This window comes from Lagopus leucura, unplaced genomic scaffold (genome assembly GCF_019238085.1).
Source record: "Lagopus leucura isolate 7727_CA_CO unplaced genomic scaffold, USGS_WTPT01 Super-Scaffold_100002, whole genome shotgun sequence".
In the NCBI taxonomy this organism is placed as follows: Eukaryota; Metazoa; Chordata; class Aves; order Galliformes; family Phasianidae; genus Lagopus; species Lagopus leucura.
The window spans coordinates 60,240,811-60,253,294 of NW_024962263.1; the positions used below are offsets into that span (position 1 = coordinate 60,240,811).

Here is a 12,484-nt window from a genome sequence, read left to right on the forward strand (position 1 = left end):
TACTGATAACGTACTGGTGCTTTGATTGTTGCTAAGCGGTGCTTACTCTAAATAAGGACTTCTTGGATTCTCACACCTCCCTGCCAGAATGGAGCTGGGAGGAGATAGAACCAAGACAGGTGACCTGAACTGGCCCCAGGGATATTCCTTGTATGACATCATGCTGAATAATAGAACTGGGGAATTGGCTGAGGGGACAGCCACTGCTTGATCTGTCTGGGCATTGGTCCTTGAATACCAAGTAATTGCCTGTGCATCACTTGTTTTCGTGTGTATATGTGTAAAACTATTATTTTTTTTTCCCTTCCATTTCTGCCTTATTATAAACTGCTTTTGTCGTAATCCAGAAATTCGACTGTTTTCCAGTTCTCCAAGTCACTTTAGGGGCAAGGGGGTACTTAGGGGGCTTTATGGTACTTAGCTGCCTGCCAGGTTAAACCACAGCAAAAGCAGGTGGAGACATGTGGAGGATCATATTGTGGCAGAATATATTTTTCTAAATAATTTCTTTAAAGTTGTGAATTGATATTTTGGAGTGGAAACAATGACTATATATAATTAGAGTAAAAATGCACAGGTTAAAAATAGCACATTGTGTATGATCTATGATCTTTTTATTACATGCATGCTTTTTTCTAATAAAGCTACAATTAAAATAATATTGTATTTTTAAAAAATCAAGGTCTAGACTTTAGTTTTCTTTTATGTCCACTCCTAAAATTGTATTGAGATGTTTGTATTGAGAACTGAGGAATAACTGCTACACTGGAGAGCTTCAGCAGAAGAAATTGCTCACAAATATGTAACTGCAAGTAATTTTCTCTCCTTTTATGAGACAAATGGCCTCCCTTACAGATTAAGAAGCTTGTAGATCATGACAGTGAGATATAAGCAGCAGGCTCAATAAATGATCAAAAATCACAGAATTGCAGGGGTTGGAAAGGACCTCTAGTGACCATCGAGTCCAACCCCCCTGGCTGAAGCATGTACCGTACAATAGGTCACACAGGTAGGCATCCAGCTGGGCCTTGACTATCTCCACAGAAGGAGACTCCACCACCTTTTTGGGCAGTAACCAGTGCTCTGTCACCCTTACCATGAAGAAGTTCTTCTGCATGTTAGTATGGAACATCTTATGTTCAAGCTTTATGCCTTTGCTCCTTGTCCTATTGCTGTGCACTACTGAGAAGAGTGTGGCCTCCTCCATTTGCTTCTCACCAAAAGAGAGAGTTAAGTATTTTGCTGTTAGCTGAGAATAGGGCTGATCTATATCAGCCTATGTGTGATTTTGCTTCTATCAGCATTTTAACTGTTGGGATTTTTTTCCTTAACCACACTAAAATTTCATTGTTGTTGATAAGCAGCATCTTGATTCTCACTTTCGAGGCTAAGGTATCACAAAATACTTTTTCTTGTGACATGTGCTAGGATCAAGCTAAAGTTTCTTGCAGCTTAGTTAGCCGCCAAATAAAATTCTGCAAGGCACTTCTGGAACAAAGCCAAACTTTACCCACTGTGTTTTTTCCTTTTGCAACTTATGAAATTTGAAGCACTTTTTTTTTTTTAAGTGATGCCTGCTACTGCCTTGTAATGCTTCTGTTGTAACCTTTCGTGTTGTACTTAGTGTCAAGTTATCATGCTTAAAGGAAGTCAAAATGAGCCTATTGACAGCTAACATATCTGTATTGCGTAATGACCAGACAACTATGGAAATACCTGCTTTCATGTTTACTGTAAGTTTAGTTCTTACACCAGTATCTTTCTCCATTCATATATCCTGTATTTTCTCTATTCTTCCCCTAGCCATGGACTTACGAAGAAGATAAGAAACTGAAATCAGGAGTAAGGGAGTTTGGAGTGGGCAATTGGAGTAAAATTCTGATCCACGGTGACTTCAACAACCGAACTAGTGTCATGTTGAAAGATCGGTGGAGAACACTGTGCAAGATCAAATAAGGATACTTTGGACATAGCATTGGATTATTCTTGTGCCTTCTCTACATAAGGAGCTAGTCTAGCTGTTAGAATGATGAATTTATAGTCTCAAGAGTATCCAAAAACATTGTCCTAAAACGTGAAAAAGGTGTAATAAAGTCTGGCCTTCTGTCTGCATGCAAGAGGTAGGTTAATTTATGCAACGTGGAAATGCTTAGGGTGATTACAAAGGTAGGAGTCTTAAGTGGCAACATATTGACTTTATAGATGCTCTTAATAAAAGTGCTCTGTGTTTTTGAAGGGTTTTATCAGTGCAAGGTTTTATATGCAGTCAGACAGAACTCTATTATTTTGTTTTCTCCTGTAGTCTATACTAATCTGATTTACTTCACTTTGAACTTTTGGTCTGGCTTGTCATCTCTTTCAGCAAGTTATACGAAAAATAAGTACGTGTCATCATTGCTAATTTAACAAATTACATTTTTAACTTCAGAAAAAAAGGAATGTCCACATACATATATATTTACAAGTAGTAAAAGTGCTACATGTGTACTGGAGACAAAAATGGGAATTTCTTTTATTTTTGAATCAAGCTTAAGTTCTAGGAAGTAACTTTGACATTATTTATGTTGGCACAATAACAGTTCTTAACATCTCTTGATTGTCTTATGCCACCTACCTTGTCTTGAGAAGTCACGTTATTCTAGACCAGCAGGAAAGGGAAAGCTCCTTTTCTGAGCAGCCCAGACAGGACTCAGCAGCGTTAGCACAGACCATGAAACATGTTTCATCTGTGCTCTGTTGTCTCTGCGCTGTTAGCAAGCAGAGACACCCTCTTCTGGTTAGCTACCCACAGTTGATCACTGTAAACATTCTGCTCATGAGAGGCTCTGAGATGTTTCAGATTGTATGGAAGACAATCCCAGAACCTCAAAAAACACACATGCTTTCCACTATTGTACTGGTGTGAATCTAGATACCAGGTATTGTAGCATTCTTACAGGGCTTCTTACATTAAGATTAAATAGTGATGTACCATTACAAAGGTTTGTCCTGTTCTGAATGCATACAGGACCTAAAACAGATCACCTTCCTAATTCCTGCCAACTGCTGCAATGTTTCTTCTTACAGCTGTGGCAAGCAGTTGCTGTAAGGTTCCACAGAGATATGCCATGTCTTAACAGTAAACTTTCTCAGCCTTAACGCATCATTTTTTTTCTGTAAATGTGGTGAATCTCAGAAGCTTGATAAAATACAGTTTACGTATTTCAGCAAAGAATACTAGAGTAGTTGTAAATCAGCAATTCAAAACAAAACTCAAATCACAGCACGTGTGTGTTAAGTGAGAAAGCCTGCAGTATGTAGTTACTTCAATGCCATGACAATAATTCAACACGAATAATAAGTAACAAAACAAGGATTAGAGCTATGTACATAGCAGCCTTGCCTGTGTTCTCATCTTGCATGTTTCTATATAAATCATTGCACATCTAGCAGGTTTAACTAGTAGTAAGTGATTTTTCTGACTGTCAGCCAAAACTCTAGTTATGATTGTTCATTCCTGTATGTAAGATTGTTGTTGTTGTAGCTTGCTAACTGCTGTAATACAATCCTACTCAAGGCAGTTTACAATAAATTACTGTTCATTAAGAAAATGAGTCTCTTCAAGACTTAGTTTATTAGGTTTGTCTGCCATAAAATTCACACTGTATGCTAGTGATGTGAAGTTCTTAGCAAGGCTACTTCATTAACAACACTGACAAGTCTCACATTTTTATGAGGGTGGCTAAGCAGGGAAGCTGCAGTGTACAGAAAGAAATACTTACGCATTCATACTGTAAACCACTGTCCAGATGATACTGGGAAGGAACAAAGGATCTAAACTGAAGTCTGGTTTGAGCTCTCAAACTTTCATTTTTATTCACCCATTACAACTTAATGATGACAGTAACTATTTCCAGACTTGAGAATGTTTGGCTGGCTCACTACTGAATAGGATCAATGCCTGTACACAGGAGTATGGCCTGTAAAGATCAAAAACCTTAGGAAAAGAAGCTACTACAGTTAGAAACGTTTGCTTTTTAATCACAAAAGAGAAATGCAAAATTTGCTTACAGCACTCTAATACAATTGTCTGTCTTAGTGTTTACTATTAAGATGAAAAGAGTACCCAAAAATGGTTGTTCCAGAGGCTTAACCGCTTTAGAGTTCATTCAGTCTCCACAAAATACAGACAAAGATGTAGGTTTCTTGGCACTTGTGCTAATTTTCTCAATTCTTTTTTCCTGATGCTGTTTAAAGGTCTTTTGAACTCTTACGTAAAAATAAAACTGTGCACAAGGGGACACGAGCACTGCTCCAGTTGCCGAATCTTCTTCCAGGTTCCTTGGCACCGAGAGTTGCCAACTGCTTCCCAGTGTAAGATTTTACCTCTGAAACATGACAGTAAATGAGGAATAAAAAATTGGTGCATTTACAAGCAACCAAAAAAAGTATACTTGTGTATCATTAACAGAAGACTAGAAATAAGATTTTAATTAGTTCATCTTGGTCTTAAAATATTTTTGCTGTCATGATTCCTGTGAATATTCCAGAGCAGGCACTGTATTTCTTAGTATACAGGATGATTGGTTGAGTAAATGGTTATGTATGTATTGCGTAGCATCTTAATAAATGTACGGTTATATAGACATATGTACAAAAGATATACACTAAATAAAAAATCTACTGCAAATTGTAAACGTCTTATTTCAGTATCAGCATTCTAGAAACTATATATAGTTTAAAGCTGAAATCTGATTTGGATTATGGTGGGAAGTACATTTTTCTAAGTAAAAGATCTCTTTTAAGAAGATCTGCACTACAGAAGTTGTGTTGTCCCTTTACAACAGTAAATAATGCACTGAGACTTAATTCATGTACTGAAATTATTCACTGATTTCATCTGTGTTTGAAATGTATTAGTTCAAAGCCATCTCTGTGTGAACTGGAAGGGTGTCTCTGAGCTCTGCGTGTGATACAAGCTGTTTCTTTTTTTAAGGCGTAATCAACACAGCTTTTAAAGAGGCCTTGAAAGGTCTAAAACTCTGTACTAGGTTCCAATACAGAGGAGACAGCAAAGAAAGGTTTTCTTTACCCATCTGCATTATGGCCATCTCCGGAACAGCGGTGTGTGTCAGTGTTCATAGCTGGAGGCTGGCAAGCTACACAAACAGTATGTCCTTCTCGGAGGTACTGCATCCATCGAGCATACGGCCGAGTCTCCAAAGCACAGTAATGGGAAAGTGATTCTGTTTTAAATTCTACACAGTATCTGCTCAGAAGGGAGAGAGTTAAATTAGCTACAATAGATAAAGCATGAAAATTGAAATGTACTTACATATATTTCATTCAGGTGGAATTTATGAAGTGCAAGTTTGATGGCTGACAGCTAAAAAGTTTGTTTCTGACCCTAACCTAATTAATGGATTCTTAAAAACATTAAGCAAATTGTTTCTCACATTCCATTCCCCTGTCCAGTACTTTATGTATTATCTCACTTTCTGGTTGTGTTCCATATTCTTAAATTACATTGGAGAACATATCTCAATAACCTGTATTTTTTTTTTCATGACTGCTAGAAGAATAAATGGAAAAGAGGCTTCAAGAGTGCATATAAGCTTTATTGTTCTGGGCAAAGCATTATGAGCATTATGGAACCAGTGATAACAGTCTGCTAGTATCCAAAAGAGGTCTTCACTGCTTTTCATTTTTTGTTAAAAACAAGGACTTAAGACAGATTGCATTTAGCCCATTTTGTTTGCTCAGAGATCTAATTTCTTGGGCTTACAAGTTGTGGATATATTCAGTTTTGGTTTAGCCTTATTTGTGGATTTGCTTTGAGAAGCATCTATCCTCAAATTTGCTGTGACCACAATACCTAATTCAGGACAACTAGAAAGTAACAAAAAACATCTAGAAAATGCAAATGACCTGCAAGAGACAAAAACAAGCTGTAGTCTGTTGAATTATGGCAAATTTAATTAAGTTTTTCTCTCTAAACAGATATTGGCTATGAAACAAGATGACCCACATGCATATGATAAATAGATTACCCAGTTTCTTTGTCAGAGGGCCAGGGGGATGATGCTGCTCTCAGTTTTCTTTCTTTACCATATTCAGAGGTAGTTATGAAAGCGGGAACTGGGGAGGAAAACAGGCAGCAAGACACAGTTGAGTCATATTTCAATTAGTGTAACAGTGGATACATGAATCAGGAACTTGTGGATGGTGATGCTGACAAACTTATTGAAAAAGTGATAAAGGATTGGCAACACTGGACCTCACAGCTAAGTTCTCTCTGTATAATGTACCTAGAAATGGCTGCCATCTAGTCCACAAGGACACAGGATGGGCTGGAATATTACAATGATCTCTGTTTCCTGTTTCGTAATGAACTTATGTTCTAACTTTGCAGAGAGATAACTTGATAGTTAATGTGGGGCTTAAATCAAGAAACTGAAGAAATGTGTGCAGCTCAGTTGTCTATTTAATAGAAATTAGTCAAAAGCAAGCAGCAACTTGACAGCAGAAAATAAGGATGAAGGTGTTCAGGTTGGATGGGGTCCTGGGCAAACATCCAGTGGGTGGTAACCCTGCCCACAGCAGTGGGCTTGGAACCAGATGATGTTTTAGATCCCTTCCAACCTAAGCCACTCTGTGATTAAGTTGCATTTTCAATCAAATAATCCAGATAAAGAGAGAATACCGTGTTCATGTCCACAGTCCTGCCCCTGGTAAGTCAGGTATTCCAAGCAGCCAGCCTTCTCCTCCAGCGCAGGACAAGGTTCCCCAGCATTCGTAGGTTCCTGTTGCACGTAGCGCCTACGTATTCGCAGACTGGGTTTACATTGTTCAGCACAGCCACTCCAATGACTCCACTCCCCCACGATGCATGGATGAGCTGAAAAGCAGTAGTAAACACATAGCTAATAGTTAAGACTTCTGTTTGATCCTAATTGCTCTCCAAATCTAAAGTAATAAGACAAAGCCATGTTTGTTTCTTTTTAGCATGCAATTTTGATTTTGTTTATTCTCAAAATATTGCAGTGATGTGTGTATCACATTTGTGTGTTTGTGTATATACAGATGCAGACAATTAAACATAATAAAATATTTAGAAATGTAATCTCGGGTCCTTTTCTTCTGATTTCCAGTTAGAGAACAGTCCACTGAATATGTGAATTTTAGTCCACGTGGATCACAGACTTTCTACAAATTTGACCCAAATGGGTTCCAAAATGCTATGAGGAAACTGCCATTATTTTGCAAGGGAACTCTGAATCATAACAAACTACAATTCCCTCACGGTTTTGTATTCTGTGGTATTTTTCCGATGTCTGTTGGAACCGTTAGCTCACTTAGGGATTTTGACACCTTTTTTATTAGAAACCATGCAGGTCTATATATCACTGAATCATAGGGGCTGGAACGGACCTCTGCAGATCTCTTTGTCTAAGTCCCTGCTAAAGCAGGTCCCATGGAGTAGGTTGCATAGGAAAGTGTGAGCAAACAACCTGCTGTTATATGAGCACTTGGTATAAGAAGCAAGCCTGACATAGAGATTACCACCAATTTGTATCAATCCAAACCAGAACAGGCAAACACGTGTATCTCTAACTTTCAGAAAGTGTAGACAGTTGATGGAAGACGGATTATTGCAGATAGTAAAAATAGACAATTTTTACCTTTCCAAATATATCAGCTTTAGAAAGGGAAATCACTGAATAGTGGACAGTGATGGAAGCCCAGGCTAATTCCCAAATACACTCAGTGACGGACTGTGAGGTCACCGATGAAGGGGTTGTGACATCAGCACGATGTGACCTCGCTGTATAAATTCAGGTACTGTCAGACCAGCATGGACTTGTGTCCAGACTCCAGCTGAGCGCATCTGTGAGACTTGGAGTGCTGAATGAGGCCTTGGTTGGGTTGTGCTCTTGGGCTGCTGGCAGTTCTTGGTGCCCATCCCACAGCATCACCAGTGTTACCCCAGCCTTGCCTGGTTCAGGCAGCCAGGTGCCTACAGGGTGCTCTTGCAGCAGCAGAGGTAAGCGCTGGGAGGACACAGCCCTGAGATGGCCAGCGGGGAGTAAGGGCCATGGGAATTTGCTGCAGAGGGACAGGGGCATCGCTGCTGCCTGCCCCAGAGACAGAGTGACCATGGACTGCTCCCCTCTTCTTCAGTATGTGATGCCTGCCGCCCACTGCAGCACAAGTGAGGGGGCAGTTTCCTGACTTCAACTCTCCCCAGCCCACCACACAGCCTGAGGCCACGGAGGTGCCATCGGACTGGACCTGCCCCTTCTATGCGCACAGTCCCACAGATGCAGCCTACATGACCCCTATCTGAAGAAGCTTTGCTATGGCTCTGGGCTCTGTTGGGCAAAGAAGCTGAGATGTGCCATATGCAGGCACTAGTTAAGGGCCATCCAATATTCGGTGAGGTCAGACAATGATTACGTTGAATGTCCTATCCTGCAGCCTGCAACACACTCTATGTCATTGATAAAGATGTTAAAGTGCACCAGTCCTAACATAGAGCCCGGGGGTACACCACACATCAGCTTCCATCTGGACATAGAGCCATTTACCACAGCCCTCTGGCTGCAACCATCCAACCAATTATTTATCCACTGAACAGCCCTCTCTTCAAATCCATCTCTCTCCAATATAGTGACAAGGATGTGGTGTCAGACCATGTCAAAGGCCTTGCAGAAATCCAAGCAGATAACATCAGTTGCCCTTCCATTGTCCATGATGCCATCACTTCATCACAGAATGCCACCAGTCTGGTCACGCATGTAGCAACAGGATCAGGGGAAATGGCTTTATAGTGGAAGAAAGTAGATTCAGACTAGATATCAGGAAGAAATCTTTACTGTGAGGGTGGTGAGACACTGGTACAGGGTGTCCAGTGGGGCTGTGGATGCCCTCTTCCTAGAGGCATTCAACGTCAGGCTGGATGGGGCTTTGAGCAATCTGGTCTAGTGGGAGGTGTGCCTGCCTACAGCAGGGGCTGGAACTAGATGGTCTTAAAGGACCATTGCAGTCCAAACCATTCTATGATTCTGTGATCTCCTCAGACACAGAGGTGACATTGAAAGGTCTGTAGTCCCCGGGTCTTCTTTTCCTCCTTTCTTAAAAATGGGGGAGATGTTTCCTCTTTTCCAGTCACTGGGGACTTTACCTGACACCCAAGACTTTTCAAATATGACAGGGAATATGCCCAGGTGTTCAGAGACTCCGCACTGGCACCCTACTGACACCATGAAAAATGCAACACCGTGAATTACTGTCCAAGCTTTTGTGAATATCTACAGTGCATTAACAGCCCATCTATCTATAGCTCTCAAGCTGCTCCTCAGCCTCATGATGGGCCTACTTATTCAGTTTCCATTTCTAAGGTGCAGATAAGGTATAGATTTCTGTATTTGAGTGAAATCCATCAGGACCTGAAAACAAACAGCAGACAAATCTCTTGTCATTAAAAGAAGATATAAAGCACAGTGACTGATATTTTGTATCATATCTTAAGAACTTTCTTTTTCTCGGCTAAATCATAAATGTATTTGTGAAGGCTGATAATCCACAATACTGGCCCTCACTTCCCTTAAAGTAACACAATGATGTCATCAAATAATGTAAAGACTGAGCCGTGATTTCATGTTTGTTGCTTTTCACAGCCTTTTCAGCAGAGACAGAAATGACAGACTAAGCATCTGCTGGTTTTGGTACTGTCTCAAAACTGAGAAACACTCAAGATCTACCATATTTGTTACCCTCTAGTCATTTCCTTATTTTATATTCTGTGCTGTGTCTACCAACAGTGGTGTAATCCTTATAGCTCTCATTTACGTTAAGCATGATAAACCATCTATACTTCTCCCTTCTCTTGAATTTTCCATTTATATTCTGGCAAAACAGTACCCTTGTTTTAACCTAGCTAGTGTAAACACAGACAATGTGTCAGCTATCTTCCATGTAGACGCAGATATCTTCACTAGAATAAAATGTTTTGCAGTCTGATTGCCAGAAAAGAGGTGATGGGCGCGTTGTTCCTGAGAATGAAGCTCTGAGACAAGCAAATCTTCATTTGTCCATTAACCTCCCAGAACAAAACACAACAATCACGTCACATCTTCATGAGACTGAATTTCCCTTAGCTTCACCTCCACGAACCCCAAGTTTTAAAAACTCTGTGGCTCAACAACTTCATTTTTAGTAGTCAAAGAGAATACTGTAGCTCTTCAAAATGAGCACTGATCCCCCAGGGATTGGATGAATGTAACACTAAAGGTGCTTACCGACAGAACAAGTACAGCTCCTCCAAGGAGAAACTCTATGTCCACACAGCCATGGCAGGCAGAGCAGTAAAAGTAAGAGAAATAGCTCAAGCATTGGTGTCCATCAAGAAGATCCTCTGAGGACAAGCAGTAGATTCTCTACACGAAGAGCTCTTACCCTGTGTCCTCCCAGGACATTTAACCTGAGCATCAGCCCACTGCCAGCAGCTTTTCCTGGGAGCTGTGTGGAAAGGTGACCCAGGCTGAGCAGATGTATTCCTCTGGGCCATTTCCCTTATTGTAAGCGCATCTGTCTGGTAACTGTGCACCATGGTCCTGGGTGAGCCAGGAAAGGCTGTGTCTCCTGCTTACCTCAGCCGTGAAGTACTGTGTACTGATCCATGCTGCTTCCCTCAGCATCATTAGCTGCTTTTTGTCCTCTGATAAGCTTATTTTTTTTTCAATTTAATTATAATTAACGTCATGTAATTGAAATACTATCAGAAACAGTTTTATGAAAACCTGAACATGTCTGTGTTAATATTACAGTTTCTTATTGATTTGGAAATTCCCCAGTTCTTCAGTGTTTTCACTGCACTTTGCAAATAGACTTAAAATTATTTTTTGTGCAGTATGAATCACACTTTACTTTGCTTTCTCAGTCTTTGCCTCTTAAAGGCAGGTCTTCAGCATGGTACCTTGGGAATAGCACAAAATATATTTTATAATCAGTGTTTGGGATATCTTACACTGGTTCTGAATTGTTTGGAATCTTGCCTCTCATTAACTACACCTAAATGAAGCTTCTGCCTTTTCCACTAACATGCAATGGGAATATACCACATGTTTTGGATCACATTTTTTCCTAAATTTCCTGATTACAACTTAAATCCCCACAGGAAGCTTTACAGCTTAACCATTAGTTATGTTCTTTTATCAGTGTTGCAGGAAACCGATGGGACCAACACAGTCATTCAGAAAAACACTGCATGCCCTCTGGGATGCTGCCAGTATGAGACACTGGGAAGAAGCAATTAAGCGCAATAACCTCTGGTGTTTGTGACTGGTTTTGTATGACAGAAATCTCTGGGTTTCCTCCCTCACCAATTCTCTAATTTCTCAGAGCACTACAGATATCATAAAGCAGGTAAAACCCCTGACAGAGGCTACCTGGCAGACGTCCATACCACACTATTAGAGTTCCCCCGCACTCCTCTCTCATTTTGCACCAGACCAACCTGCCCACTTTATGGATGACTCGACAGCCACGGGCAGGCAAGTGGCCAGGGATGCTGCACCTCACCTTTAATGGGCTTGATACTGCTAACTGAAAGAGAACCAAAGAGCATCCTGGGGATTCAACCACTGGCTGTCCACCCAGATTAATCATTGGCGTCCCCTGGCATTTGCTGCTACTTACTGATAAACACTTTCCCCAACATCCGGGGTATGATCAATAGAACAACGAAGGAAGCTGGGATGGGAAAAACTGCATCAGACATTGATTCAGCAGGCACCGCGCTCCAGCACCTCTAGAGCCCTCAGGTTGTACCCCAAAGCACATCACAGACACAATGTGTCTTTTTATTTAACTGTACAAGCACTGATGTTGATGCCTCCCACAGCTTAACACCACCAAGAGTGCAGGATATAACCATCATCTAGCCTGGCTTCCTTATCTGCTGACTCTGTTCCAAGCTAGCTATTAATGACCTGCAGAAGTAAGAATTTCCATGTAATTTTAATCCCACATTAGCACCCTCACATGCAGATAACATCATGGCTGCATCACATTTTCCACACAGAAAACTCCCAAAGGGATTTAGCAGCTGCATAACAAATAAAGGGATGACTTTATGTCTTCCTGGAATTAAACCAAGCTGACAGTGAAATACTGGTCATCTGTAGCAATATATGGCAATTTTATGATCATAAAGATTTAGAATAAGAAGTCTGAATTGCCTCAGTCATGTGAAATAATAAGAAAACTGGGTCGCTAGAATGGAATTCAGCCAGAGGGATAATAATCATGTCACTTGCAGTCAATACCCAGAGATCATTAAGGGATAGTATATCAATTTTGTGCCTCATTGGAAAGATGTCAAGTTCTCCAGCACAACAGAGAAATTGGTCCCAGAGCTGACATATAAGGAATGGTGCCATCTCTTGAAATAAAATAAAATAAAATAAAATAAAATAAAATAAAATAAAATAAAATAAAATAA

At 40.4% G+C, this 12,484-nt stretch overlaps 2 protein-coding genes across 2 annotated transcripts in view; one reads left to right on the top strand and one right to left on the bottom strand.

The window, feature by feature from the left end:
* The window catches only part of TERF1 (telomeric repeat binding factor 1), a 23,988-nt gene extending 19,329 nt beyond the window's left edge, over nt 1-4,659 (top strand). The window contains exon 9 of the mRNA XM_042869789.1: nt 1,804-4,659. Coding sequence (XP_042725723.1) covers nt 1,804-1,956 — 153 coding nt within the window. The 3' untranslated portion in view covers nt 1,957-4,659. The remainder of the gene's footprint in view (nt 1-1,803) is intronic.
* The window catches only part of SBSPON (somatomedin B and thrombospondin type 1 domain containing), an 11,717-nt gene continuing 3,062 nt past the window's right edge, over nt 3,830-12,484 (bottom strand). The window contains 4 exon segments of the mRNA XM_042869788.1: nt 3,830-4,367; nt 5,072-5,248; nt 6,030-6,117; nt 6,683-6,877. Of these exon segments, the coding sequence (XP_042725722.1) occupies nt 4,250-4,367; nt 5,072-5,248; nt 6,030-6,117; nt 6,683-6,877 (578 nt within the window). The 3' untranslated portion in view covers nt 3,830-4,249.